This window comes from Macrotis lagotis, chromosome X (assembly GCF_037893015.1).
Source record: "Macrotis lagotis isolate mMagLag1 chromosome X, bilby.v1.9.chrom.fasta, whole genome shotgun sequence".
Lineage (NCBI taxonomy): Eukaryota > Metazoa > Chordata > Mammalia > Peramelemorphia > Peramelidae > Macrotis > Macrotis lagotis.
In genome coordinates, this window is record NC_133666.1 from 240,230,756 (window position 1) to 240,244,998 (window position 14,243).

Genomic DNA, 14,243 nt, shown 5'->3' on the forward strand with positions numbered 1-14,243 from the left:
TTGTGTGAGATTGGAAAATCAATTCAAAGAATTTGAAAAGTAGTTAGGAGTAGGGAGACGAGACAGAGCAGACAGTTTTTTTCCTTGGAGTTTAGATGTCAAAGGGAGAAAAGATAAAGGTTGTTGACTGGTAAGGTCAAGTGAGAGTTTTTGAGAATGGGGAAAATGGGGAGAGACTGAAAATTAGAGAGAGGGGATGATTGTGGGAAAAAATCTGCTAGAGGAGATGAGAAGGGACATACTTGAGTACAAAAAAAGAGAAAGAGAGAGAACATTTTTTAATCAGAGGCCAAAGAAAAGGAGAAAAGGCATACTATGAAAGGGATTCAAGATGCAGAGCAAAAAAAAGAGAGGAGATCTTGGTAAATGATCTTCATTTTCTCAGTAAAGAATCAGGTTTTCTGTTTAGAAGATGAAAATGTTTCAGTAGTCTTAAGGAGAGAAAAGAAGGATTGAAAGAAGAACTGTAGGGAATACAATATGGAAGAATTAAATTGTCTTGTGACAGTGAATACCATGTTGAAATTAGATACATTTATAGTGGTTCTAGTCAGGAAATTTGTGTGACTTCCTTCAGAGATGTCCTGTAGCATCTGAGAAGGAGAGGAAGAAGAAGGTAGTAGGAGAAATTCAGGGTTCTAGTTTGGCAAAAAATGATTGGTAATAGGATACAGGACAAGGGATTCAAGAGTATAAGGCAATATAAAGCTGATCTGGTTAATTATAGAATCATGATAGAGAAAGAAGCAAAGTAAATTCCATGTGGGGAGGGATCCTAGGTGAGCACTGAGGGGTAGAGGGGAAAGAAGTCAGGTGGAAGACAAGAATAGGTCTAGGAAGAGTGAAGCATTAAGTGAGATGAAATGGCCAGGTAGAGGAAATCTGAAATTCTTTATCAAATGGGTATGCATCATATGCATTATGGGTAATTGTGGGTATAACAGTGCCTCTGTAAGGCTGAGGTGAAATAGAAGTGTTGAATGTGGTAGTTAAGAAGGTTGATTAAATGGGAGTATTTGAGGAAACATCAACATATATGTCAAAGTCTTCTAGTGTAAGTGTAGCAGTTTTGGGATGAAGAGAATGACTGTGAACCAAGAAGTGAATTCCTGAAGAATGAAAAGATGACACGAAGGCTGATGATCTCGATAGGGTAAAACTCATTAAAAGAGAGATTGTGTAGTGATGATGACAGAGAGAGGGTCTAGAAGTGGCCATGGGGAGAAAGGAGAATATCTTTCTGGATTACAATATCAAGAACATGAGAGAAGTAACAGTCAGTGCTGGAAAAGATTGCCTAGGATTCAATGTCTTATGGGGTGATGCAGGTCCATCCATGAATGCCAGAACATGAAAGGAATATGAGAGGAAGATTTCTAAGATGAAGGAATATTTTTCATAATGAAGGCAGAGTTGAAAAGTGAGTCTAATGGAATATAAGAAGTTGGAGTTTTGCTTAATGATGTAATACTTTTTTTATAGGACTCCCACCTTTGAGTTGTGCAAATGTCATCAATCTCCTTCAGGCCTTGAAGAAGAAGGGATGTTGGGCCTGATATTTGTGACCATTCATTTATTTGGGGTCCTGGGAGCAACAACTTTTGTAGTTGAATCTTTGGTTTTTCCTCAAGTCCTTGAATTAAGGGCCTGAAGTTAGAAGCTCTGGTCTTGGAGATGAGAGATCTGATGCTGTGTTCTTATCTTAAAACTGAGGGGACTAGTGTTGGTAATGTCATTGGAAAGAAGGAGATAGATTTGAGAGATTTGGAGGTAGAACTGAGAGGTCATGGCAATTGATTGACTATAGGAGTGAGGAAGATTGGATAAATAGCTAAGAATGCCTTTGAGGCCTCAAATTTGGGTGACTGGAATGGTGGTGATCATGCCCTCAACAGAAATAAGGATATTTGAAGGAGGGGAAGGATTTTTTGGGGAGACAAGGAGCAGCCCCATAACCAACTAATTTTTTATCTAGAGTTAAAATATACAATCCACCCCACCACCCTAAATGGTATGACATTTTGGGGACATAGAAGCATTTTTGACATTTTTTTAGCTCTCATTTTTGTGTCATTGAGGCAAATGAAATACCTGCCTTGCCCTTACTACAGGTTTTATCATAGTAAATAGTCACAACTCCACTTAAAGATCTGGATTATCAAATAGTTGCCTTTCTTTCTCTACTATGATATTCACCAATTCCTGCTTGACAGTCAAGTGACAGGTTGCTGTTCTGCTATATGACCCTGGGCAGGTCATTAACTTTTTCACTGCTTCAGTCATCTTATCTGCAGAAAGAGAATTGAGGATCAGACTACAGATTAACCTCTCAGCATGATAGACCTTGGGAATGATGATGAAGCATTTGTTCTTCAGATGTGTTTGCTTTGAAAAAGAGTATCTGAGGAGCTTAAGGAATCTATTTCTGAGTCTTTACTAGACCGACTTTCCTCAGACAGCTTGATGGAAGTTCAAGGGCCAGTACATCTAGACTTAGAGTCCACTCTGATTTAATGGCAAGCCAAGTCAACATGATGAATCTGTTGTTAAAACTCGAACCAGATTAGGTGTCTGCTGACGCACACCATGATAAATGTCAAGAGTTGAATCCCTTTAAAAGCACGCAAAAAGGAAGAATAGCTGATTTCCTTTATATCTATTGAATAGACTTTCACCCTTAGGTTTCAGTCTCTTTAAGATCATGTCATTCCTTAAAATTACTTTTTCAATTCAAGGGAAATATTCTGATTCCTGGTGACAATAGCTTTTTATCTTCTCGGTGCTTATTTTATCTGATCCTATCTCCATTTTTTTTACCCCCATTAAATTCAATTATAACAAAAAATTAAAAGGGTAAAGTAGAAATCCATGAAAGGGAGATGCTTTTCCTTGTGGCACAATAAGTTTTCTTTTTAGGAAACATTTCTCTTTTGCAACTGAAACCAATTTATTTTGTTTCTATCTGATATAGAAAGTTTTGGATTATTTTTTATGTTACTAATTTGTATATCCTCATCCAGGAAGTTTAGGAAACTCCCAGAACAATGAGACTAGCTCTACAATTGCAAGCATGAATTTTGCAATTTTTCCAAAGAAAGTTTTTGAAAAAAAGAAAGAGAAAATCAAACAGAGGCCCTTGAGTGAATGACTAGTTGTCCCAGAAATAGCAAAAGTAAATTCCTAGAGTTACTTTGGTGCCAGCATGATATAGTGATGAGAACACTGAACCTGTAGAATCTAGGTTTGAAGTCTTCTCCTACTTACCATCTATATGACCTTAAACTGACCTCATTTACTTTTTTTTTAGGTTTTTGCAAGGCAATGGGGTTAAGTGACTTGCCCAAGGCCACATGGCTAGGTAATTACTAAGTGTCTGAGATCAGATTTGAACCCAGGTACTCCTGACTCCAGGGCCAGTGCTTTATCCACTGTGCCACCTAGCTGCCCCAGTTACTTTTTTCTATAGTATGAGGAGTTCAGATTTGGTAACTCCTAAAGCATCTGAAGGACTTTTCTAAGTCTTAAATTCTTCTGTTGTATGAAAGATTCTTTTCATAGAGTCTTCTTAATAAGTTCTATGTTTGCTCAATATTCTCTGATGGCTTAAGATAGGGGTGGGGAAGAGTAGCTTTACCCTTCTTATCCCTCTCTAGATATCTGTTATTCTGTATAGTTCTACTGGTTCCATAGTGCAGCTATGAGTTCCACACAGATTTTCAGGTAGGTATCTAATGTTCTTCCATCTTTTGGTGGCATCTCCCCCATTTAAGATAAAGACAAATCATCTAAATTCTCCTTTACCCAGTCCTACTTTCCCCCAACTTGGATTTTTTTCTTCCTATCTTTTTGTTCCCTTTTATCTTCACCAGTCAAATTAGCCATGCATGCAATTAGACAGATGCCATTCAGTCTTTCAAGTCTCAAAAACTGTAGATGAAAAGCAAAGAACATAGTCCTAAAAGTCTCTGTACAAATGAAATGCATTTAAATAGAAAAGAGATTTTTTTTGGAAGAGGGGCTGACTGGATTGGTCAGGCAACCTAGTACATAGAATTGAGATCTAGAAGTGAACTTCTCCAATGACTTGCTATGTAGCTCTGTGACACAATATCTTTGATAAAATGGCAATAATGATGCAACTAGAGAGTGCTTCTGAAGTCATCTGAGTCCATTTGATGAGGCAACTATTTCAAAGTAGATTTACTTTTAAAAAAAATCAGCATCAATCACTCTGAGTAAGTGAAAATCCAATAATGGTCATGGAGGATAGGTAATGAAATGACTCCTTCCTCATAGCAAAGAAGATTGGGGTGGATGGGTGGGAAGGAAAATACTAGGGTAGAATGATATGCATATTTTATGAAAAGTGGTCATTTATTTAAAAATATGGCAGGGTTAATGTGGAGGTGACAGTGTATTCTTTATTTCTTTGTATCTTTCTCCTTCCTTCCTTCTCTCCCTCCTTTCCTTTTTTCCTTTCCTCCTTTCTCTCCCACTTCCCTCTCCTTCCTTCATTTCTTCTTTCATTTCCTTCATCCTTCCTTCCTTTCTTCCAGCTATCCTTTCTTCACTCCTTCCTTCCCCTTCTTTATTCATCCATCTCTTCCTTTCATCTATCTTTCCTTTTTTCCTTTCTTCCTTTCATCCATTGTCTTCCTTCCTGCCTCCTTCCCTTTCTTCCATCCTCCCCTTCTCTTTTACCTTCTTCCTTTTATCCTTCTTCCTACCTTCTTCCTTCCTTCTACCTTCCCTCCTCCATCTCCATTTCTTCTTTCATCCTCCCCTTCTCCTTTTTCCTTCCCTTTCTCCCTTTGTCCTCCCTCCCTCCTTCCTTTCTTCCTTCCTTCCTTCCTTCCTTCCTTCCTTCCTTCCTTCCTTCCTTCCTTCCCTTATTCTTTCTCTTCTCTCTCATTGTTCATTATCCTCCTCTTCTTCCTTTTTTGTTTTGTTCCTTTGGAATCTTTCTATAGAGCACTTGGGTGATACATGTTTAATCAACAAACAGATAAAGTGGAATGTGTATTTTCTTCCTTTGTGGGTATTTATAATACCTCCCAATTTATCAGGGGCTGCAAGTGTCATTTACATTCAGTTTATTCCTTTCTATATAGAGAATAAAGATTTTAAATAGAATGGAGAGAGCTCTGATTTCTGTAGAAGGAACCAATGGGTAAAAATACAGCAAACAAAAGATAATGACCATGGAAATGGATATTTATCTTTTTGAAGAGGGGGTGGGGTTAGAAATAAAGAATTTGGTGCCCTTGAAGGTTAGATCTATGTACAGAAAAGAATAGAGTGATATTTAATTTGTAAGAAAGTGACATCTAATAAAACAGAAGGAAAACAATTTCAAATACAAATATTTAAGAAGTCAGTGGATCCCAGGAAATGTTAATGTTGAACAAGACCTCAGGGTGATAATGGATAACAAAATAGATGTTTATGTGGTATGACAACTCAAAAGGCCAATGCTATTCTGAGTTGTATGTGCTAATCTACTGTGGAGTGAGGTATGGGAATAAAGAATTTTTCTGGAGCTTGGGAAAACTCATTTTTGTACAGGGGCAGTTAGGTGGCTCATTGGATAGAGCTCTGAGCCTGGAGTTAGGAAGACCAGAGTTTAAAATTACCTCAGACATTTATTAGCTATATGACCTTAGGCAAAGTAATTAACCTCTGTCTTAGTTTCCGCATCTGCAAAATGGGAATAATAACTCACAGTGTTGTGAGGATTAAAATTGGTGAAGTGCTTAGTGGTAGTTTCTGGCATATAGTAATAAATGCTCATTTCCTATTTTCTTTGTCCATTTCTTTCATTAACTATGAGGCTCATTATTTATAGGCTCTGTGTTCTAGTTTCACCAATTAGGGATAATGATTTTCACCTCTAATTTAATGTGTTGTCCTTATGATTAATTGACTGATAAACATAACATGATTGATAAGCACTGAATTGTTTCTAAGAAAGATGATAGAGGTGGAAGAAGAATATATCAAATATTATTTTATTGTTTGTTGTTTTTTTTAATTTTTTTTTTTTTGCAAGGCAATTGGGGTTAAGTGAGTTGCCCAAGGCCTAGGTAATAGTGTCTTAGGCTGGCTTTGAATTCAGGTACTCCAGACTCTAGGGCTGGCACCACCTAGCTGCCCCTCAAATGATATTTTAAAGAGAGATTAAAATCTTATTAGGAGAAGTGTTTCTACTTTGGTAGTGAGTGAACTAAATGGTTATCCAAGTAATTTCTAATCACTGTACTCAAAAACATTAAAGAGTTGTTTTTATGAATCGGTAATATACATCTTCAATGTATTTCCACCATTTTTTGAAATATTTCTAGTTGTAATGAATTGATCAAACATTTAAGTTTGTGCCATGGACTAAGTCCTATGGATACAAAGACAAAAATCAGAATGGAAGAGGATAAGACTGACCAACATGGGAAGAAGCTAATGCTTCTTCCAGCAAAAGGTGATGGAGGCCTTAATGAGGGTAGTTCCTTTATAAGAAAAGAAAAAGAGATGGATGATAGATGTGGAAGATGCTATGGAGATAAATTTGAAAAGATTTAATTCGATATTAAGGATGAGGGAGAGTGAAGAATTGTAGAGTACTGAGGTTGAAAACCTGGGAAACTAGAAGTTGGTGGTGGTGCCTGGGTCAGAAATAAGGGAATTAAAAAGCTGCATAGGTTGGGTAATAGTGGAAGTATAATGAGTACAATTTTGGACATATTAGATTTTAGATGCTCATAGAACATCTAATTTGGGATATCTAGCAAGTTGGTGATATAGAACTGTACTTCTGGAGAGAGACTGAGGCTGAGTGTTTGGATCTGGGAAGGAAATAATAGAGATGATAACTGAATCCAGGTGATCCAATGAGCTCATGTGATCATAGTGGCAGATGATTATCAGTGAAATGACATCTCTATTAGAATATTGTTATTAAAAGGTTGACTTTTTAATTTACCCAGAGCACCCAAGATACTTGAAATGATATATAATTTCTCAAATGTGACACAGTCCAATCCCTTTCTATATTGGTTCCAGGCCATTGTTCATCTGTAGTGTTTGCATAAGATTAGTATTCTAAGAGGTGGAGATGAAAAGGAACATATTCTAGACATGGTGTAAAAGTTCTGACATGGAATGAAGACTTTAGAAAACAAGTGGGAAGCCAGTTTGACTGAAATGTTGAGTCTGTGAAAATGTATAGTATGTCATAAGTCTAGATAAATAAATTGTGGAGAACTTTAAATGCTATTTTGAATAAAATAAATTCTGTACTTATCCAAAACACAATAGGGAGTTACAGAAGATTTTTGAGCAGATGATTAATATAATGAGAATCATGCCTTAGAAAGATTATTATTTAAAATGTTTCATTGATATCTTTTGTTTTTATATCACTTTCATTTATGAATATAGCCCTCCTTCCAACCTATCAGACTGTTCCTTGCAACAAAGAATTTAAAAAGAGGAGAGAAAGACAGTTAATCAAAACCAACCAATATATCAGTTGAGTCTGATAGTGTCGCAAAATTCCAAATTCATGGTCTTCCATTTCTTAAAATTTTTTTTATTTATTTAATGCAATGGGGTTTGAGTGACATGCCCAAAGTCACACAGCTAAGTAAGAAGCCAGATTTGAACTCAGGTTCTCCTGATTCCAGGGCTGGTGCTCTATCTATGGCATCACCTAGCTGCCCCATGGTCTTCTATTTTTGCAATAAAGGTAAAGAGATGAATTTGCTCAACTTGTCTTTAGGGTCAAGCTTTTTGTCATTATAATTATATAATATATTTATTATTAATAATACATTATATGTTACAATTATATAATTTTACAATAAATATATTTCATTACATATTCTAATTTCATTTTGTTTTTTCCATATAAAAGTTATTTCCATCATAGTGATTTTGTATATTATTTTCCTGGTGTTGTTTCATTGAATATCAGATTGTATAAGTTGAAAGATAACTGCTATGTGGAGGGGATTGGAGCAGGGACAAACTGGAAAGAGGTAAATGGTGATAAAAGCCTGAATTGGAGTAATGACTATGAATATGGAAAGAAGGTGAATAAATTCAAGAAATGTGGAGGCATATGATTATGGAGTATGAGGAAAAACAAAAAAATCAAGGATGACACTGAGATGGAAAACCTGGTTGACAATGGTGCCTTCACAATAAAGAGAAAGAAACTAGAAGAAAACTGGAATTTGAGGGTATGAAGATGCGTTGTGACATCCTCTAGGACCTTTTGGTGTAACCTTTTTTTGTTAACAAATATACTGCTTGATGCTGATAATCTGTGGATTGTAGAATAGTTTTTCCTCCTTGGTCAATCCAGCATAGAATCTTTTTAGGATTATGTAATCATGGATTTAAAATTGAAAAGTACACAAGACACCACCTAGTACAAAACATTTCATTTTCTAGATTAGGAAACAGAGGCCAAGAGAGGTTAAATGACTTGCCATGGTCACTTGCAAGATAAGTAGTAGACTTGACTGTAAATTTAGTTTCTTCTTCTCCAAATCCATTATTTTTACTACACCTCCCTCGTAATCTTTGACCATGTGCATGAGAGAATTTGTTTGAGAATGCTACATCTCACTTTTTCAAGTCAAGTCAAATTAAAAAGCAGTAGCATTTTGTTTTATTTGTATCTCAGCTAACTTGAGTTACTATGAGGATTTGTTCTTCTGTAAAAAAAATCATTTACAATTGCAATTACCTTCTCACATTTTCATTAAGCAAACCTTAGTCATGCATAAACCTTTCTCAGAAACATCTTACTGAGATGGAAAAAATAACCATTTATTAGTCATTTACTATGTCTCAGACACTGTATAATAGAAATTCAAAATCAAGACAGTTCCTTATCTCAAGGAGCTTAAATGTTAAGAGAATCTATCTTTATTTTTTTTTTTTTGCATCAGATAACGTGCTGTAAAACCTACAATTATCATCATGTTGGTCTATTTACTTTTGTTCCAAACCACGAAAAACAATTTTTGCAACCAAAAGTGATACAAAACACATTCTCAAATAATTCTGGGAAGGCTGCATGGTGGGGGTGTGGAAGAGAAAAGTAGAAAGCAGCGTAGTTGTCCAAGGGGGGCTTCCCTAGGGGACAGTCTAATTCTTCTTCTTCTTCTTTTTAAGGCTTTTGCAAGGCAAATGGGGTTAAGTGGCTTGCCCAAGGCCACACAGCTAGGTAATTATTAAGTGTTTGAGACCGGATTTGAACCCAGGTACTCCTGACTCCAGGGCCAGTGCTTTATCCACTACACCACCTAGCCACCCCTAATTCTTCTTATTTTAATTATATATTCTTAGCATTCAGTTCCTAAATTCAATTGATTATATACTTCTGAAGAGCTTGCAAATATTGTCAGTCCCCGAGGCAAAGTCCCAGTCATTTCAACACAGATTGAGCATTGCTTATTACCATGAAGAGTACTGGAAAGTGAAATGTGTCCCATGAAATGATATTTGTTGTTGCCCTTGGGGATATGATGAAATTAACACTCCCAACTTTATTTGTTTGTCTGAGTAAAATATATTTGCCATCATTTCATTTAGTTGCAACTTCTTTTAATAACTTCTAATTCCATTTCTATTGAGAATATTCAAATAGCTATGATTCACTTTCTCCAGTGGTCCAACTAATTGATCATTGGACAAACTTTACATTTTAAAAATATCAGTAGTTAAAATAAAGTATTTAGAGCTAACAACTCTGTTAGAGCTGGGTCATGTTCCCTTCTTCTTCCAGGCCCTCAGTATCACTGCAGAATTGGAAAGGTAGTTATGATGACTGAAGAAATTTTGCATTTTTATTTCTTTTATGGGTCTTTCCTGGCCAAAAAAAAAATGGTCGCTTAGTAACTAATTTTTAGATGATAAACTGCTCCGTACTTGAACAGGAAATAGTTTATTGCTAAAAGCATAGTTGAAGCCTTTCCAGTTTTAGATAGTAAATGATGCTACTTTGTTGTTGTTATGGAGAATTCACAGGGAGTGTTTCTATATGTGGGTGGGGAGAGTGTTAGACCCATTTTCATATTGAGCTAATCAAGAAAACATATGGCTCTTATTAAATCAGTAATAATAATATCATGCACTATTTATGAGAATAGTTGTTATTTTTGCAAATCCTTTCATGCTTTGCATTTGAATAACTGGTATTTGACATATATAGTGCAATATAAATTTTATTTATTAGCTCTTTCTAAAAGCTGAATCTCCATCTCCGAAATTCCAAGTCAGTTAGGTCTCTTTGTTTTCATTCATTCATTTATTTATTAATTTATCTGTCTGTCTATCTGTCTGTCTATCTATCTACCTACCTACCTATCATCTTGCCAGTATGATTGCCGAGTAAGGGTCCAGTTTTTTTAAAAGGGAAGACTAGAATAACAGAAACTAATATTTGATGATTTGAAAAAGCAGGGGCAAAACTACAACACTGGAGCAAAGTAACTGAAAAAAGGGAAATAAAAGAAATCAGGGAATAAGAGGACTGAGAACCCATTTTAGGAAGATTAAGATTATCAACCTGTATGGCAGGATCCTTGCGTCTAAGTCCTTTGACACTTTCCTCAAATACCATTTCTTTAATACAAGTTTCTCCACGAATCACCCACAAGTCTAATTCCTTACTGGATACTGAATCTTGGAGATATATCTGGAAATTGGAATTTCATTTTTTTTCACTCTCAAGACTGCTTTCTGTGTACCTGAAAGACCTAGAAATTTCTCTTAGAATCTGACTTGCCCTAGGGAAAACCAGAATACTCTGCATATACCAGCTGTATGAGTTGTATAAGTTGTATGACTGCCAGAAGAACAGTGCTACTATATTTTCCTATTCATTTTACCGGCAGTTTATCCAGTAGTACACGCACCTCAGTAAGACAACTATGGAGCGGAGGAGAAACCTCTTTACTTCTTTTATTGTCTCCCTCCCTCTCCTGCTTCTCCCCATCTCTCCAACATAGGAACAGAATGTTTAGTATATTTCTCTGTATCAGATGCTCCATAAACCTAACTGACTGAACTACCAAACATCTTTTTCCCCTCCCCTAAAAGCTAGGTAGCTGGAGAATACTGTAGTGCTCCTAAGCTAAGTGAAGGAGACTTGTTCTTTGCCCTGAAATTTTTTTTTCATTTCCTTATCCTCTGCCCCGCTGGCTTCGGGCTGCGACCCCAGTGGGAGTTCAGCGCTCGCTTGCAGTATTTCTGTCTGGAGCCTTGAGACAGCGGGTCCTTCCTCCCCCGCCCCCTTCTCTCCCGCCCCGCTTCGGCTGTGCGCAAAACCCCGGTTCCTGGGCTGCTTAGAACCCGGGGGGCATTGACGTCAAGCGTTGGAGAAGCTCTGCTGACAGACAGGTGACCCAACCCCTCCACCCTAGCCCCCCCCTTCCTTTTCCTGCCTCCCTCCCCCACATTCAAGACAGATTTTGTATAAAATCCGAGGGTCCATAAGGTGGTCAGGACTTCAGCACCATGGAGAGCCCCCGCCTGCGGCAGCTACCGCTGCTGGGCGCAACCTTGCTCTTAATCCTGCTCGGAGCCAGCTGTCAGGAGGATTCCGGGCTTCAGCCTAGAGCTTTGGATAACTATTCCACTGTGGAGGATACTTCCCATGAGAAGGAACTGGTAAGTGTTTTCTTCTCTTAGTCTTATGTCTCGGCTCTGCCCCCGGTCTCCTTCTGTCCTACTCAACCGGCTACTCTCAGACCCTGTAGTAGGAGATGGTTAAGTGGCAAAGTACCAAAGTGGCGCCTGACTGGAAGACCGCGGACAGTGGGCTGGATGGACAGAGGATGCTTCTTGAGTTGAATAGGAAAGTCCGGCACGCCCGAACTGCTCTTGGGAAGGAGAGGTGGGAGAGCAAGGCTTTGAATGTCTTTCTAAAGTTCTTTGCCCCGTAATCCCAGCCATCATTTACTAAAGAGCAATTCTACCACTCTTCCAGAGCGAGTGTCAGAGTAAAGCCCCTTATTTATTTAGAGTCGGGGGTCGGGGTGGGGTACCTGCAAGAGCTATCTCGGAACTAGGGGCAGACAGCTGCTCCTCGACCCGTCCAAAGTTCAGAATCTGTGTGTTGCAGATAGGAGCACTGCAGGAAGTCTTGAAGAAGCTGAAAAGTAAACGTATCCGGATCTACGAGAAAAAGTATGGCCAGGTCCCCAAGGTGAGCTGATGGGCATTTTCTCTCCATTGACCCAGCCTCTCCCCACGCAAACACACTTGGTTTCTTAGGGTTTGGGAGGAAACAAACCTTGGACCCAATGTGCTGTTGGTTGCTTTGATATTCTCCTCTCAGAGTAAATCCTTGATTGTTAATGACTCAACTGCATTGGGTTCCAGAATCAAGTTCCTTTTGCATTTCCCCTTTTTTCCTACTACTCAGGCTTCTCTAATGTTTACTGAAAAAAGATCTCCGCTGATCCCTTTAGCCCAACCTTGTTTGAAAGAAAGACTAGACCCCTAAAAGGGATGGAGGGTGGGTGGGGGGAAAGAGAGGAGACAGGTATAGTAGATCTGTGAAAGGGAGAATTTCCTATGGATATCTACTTGTTTTTGGTACAGGGAAATTCTTTTTAAGTTCCTCTAACCTTTCTCAATACTACCATTTCCTTACTACCCTTCCAATACAATTTATTGTTTAAAAAACTATATGATTTTCCAATGCTAAATAAATGTTTTCTGTATGATCTTTACAAAATTTAGGGAAGGAAACCTGAGAAAGGATCAGGAAAAGGTTATAGAAAAAGGGAAGGGATTGTGAGATTAGAGAGAGACTGTAAATATGGATCAATAACAGTATATAACTTTGTTCTGACTAAAGAAAGGAACTTCTCTTTCCCCTAATATCTCTCCCCGCTCTATTTTTGTGGGTAGAAAAAGGAGCTGAGAGAAGGACTTTTAGCTGGCTAAGTGGGGAAGGCTAAGGAGTACTTATTTATTTAAACTTCATTTATTCTTACGCTGAAATTGTACGTCTATATTTCGGTATGTCTATAACAACCATAGTTTTACATTTTTGGGAAAGATATGCTGCACATTTCAGACTGTGAAAGTCTCAAGATGATCTGGAACATCTCATTTTTTTTTCATGGTGTAAATTAACATGTTGTGTTGATGTTGACAGTGTGATGCTGGAGAGCAATGTGCCATAAGGAAAGGAGCCAGAATTGGAAAACTTTGTGACTGTCCTCGAGGAACTTCCTGCAATTCCTTTCTTCTGAAGTGCTTATAAAGAAGCTTCCCAGTTACTCATTTCCCTCACTTTTCCACAAAAAGGATCACATGCCCATCTCTTGAGTTTGACTGCAGCATCACACTAAGCCTGTAGTCTCACCTGAAGATGGTGAAAATTTTTCCTTGCAGTTTACAGTTATGAGAATATAGTAAAAATTAGTGTGTTGAAAGATAAACCATGTATGGTATTGAAACATCTCTATTCTCTCTCCATTTCACTTTTTTTCTGTGCCCCAATTCTTGTGTACCTGTGTATAAAAAAACCTTAACTTACCTTTGCAAATTGTATTTTTGTATGTGGAGTGTCCTAAGGAAAATTAGATCTAGACAATTTCATTAGATGATATCACAATCCAAAAATATCATCTCACAAAAAACTAATTCAGCATGTATAAATTCTACATAATAAAGTGTTTTTAATAATTGCTTTTATTGTATTGTGGTAACCAATTGAGTTATTCTGGAAAAAATGACCTATTTAGATATTCTGAAGTCTTTTCAAGAGAAGAATAATTTAAAAAATCATGCTTAATCAAAAATCTATAACACATCATTCTACTAGTCCTGATCTCTTTTTCATAAGGGTTCTGTTACCTGAGCATTACTGACAAAGATTTAGTTGAGAATCAATATGGATGAAAGGTCTGGTTGAGTAAAGCTCTAAGAATGGGGAGAATGAGAAATGTGTAAGGTTTTAGTCTAATATGATTTTAATGAATAAAGCCTTTTAAAAGGCATTGTAGATTTTGAGATTTGGGTAGGGGAAAAAATTAAGACTCCTTTTGCTAGTAGGGAATTTTTAGGAAATGAGGAAGTTTGTTTTCTGATTATCATCATTAGTGAATATAAATGGATGCCTGACTCTATGTGTGGGTATATGCAGGTGTAAGTGCACACAGACAAATTGAAGGGAAACAAACAAGTCAGATGGTTTGGCCTCTATGGGTATGGGATCCAAT

At 37.4% G+C, this 14,243-nt stretch overlaps 1 protein-coding gene across 2 annotated transcripts; it reads left to right on the top strand.

The window, feature by feature from the left end:
- The first annotated feature begins 7,880 nt into the window (after nt 1-7,880).
- On the top strand, nt 7,881-13,687 carry CARTPT (CART prepropeptide). 2 transcript variants are annotated; one of them, XM_074201162.1, is made up of 4 exons: nt 7,881-11,406; nt 11,494-11,676; nt 12,131-12,214; nt 13,175-13,687. In XM_074201162.1, the coding sequence occupies exons 2-4, from the start codon at nt 11,524-11,526 to the stop codon at nt 13,280-13,282; spliced, it is 345 nt and encodes a 114-aa protein (XP_074057263.1). In that variant the 5' UTR covers nt 7,881-11,406; nt 11,494-11,523; the 3' UTR covers nt 13,283-13,687. The 2 variants fall into 2 exon arrangements, with proteins under 2 accessions (XP_074057263.1, XP_074057262.1); XM_074201161.1 differs by having other exon boundaries at nt 7,881-11,676.
- The last annotated feature ends 556 nt before the right edge of the window (nt 13,688-14,243 follow it).

Bases quoted from the DNA above. Each gene is read 5' to 3' on its own strand.
- CARTPT (XM_074201161.1), top strand. From the start codon at position 11,524: ATGGAGAGCCCCCGCCTGCGGCAGCTACCGCTGCTGGGCGCAACCTTG. The intron at 11,677-12,130 runs GTAAGTGTTTTC...TGTGTGTTGCAG, and splicing joins CTTCCCATGAGAAGGAACTG to ATAGGAGCACTGCAGGAAGT. The intron at 12,215-13,174 runs GTGAGCTGATGG...TGATGTTGACAG, and splicing joins AGTATGGCCAGGTCCCCAAG to TGTGATGCTGGAGAGCAATG.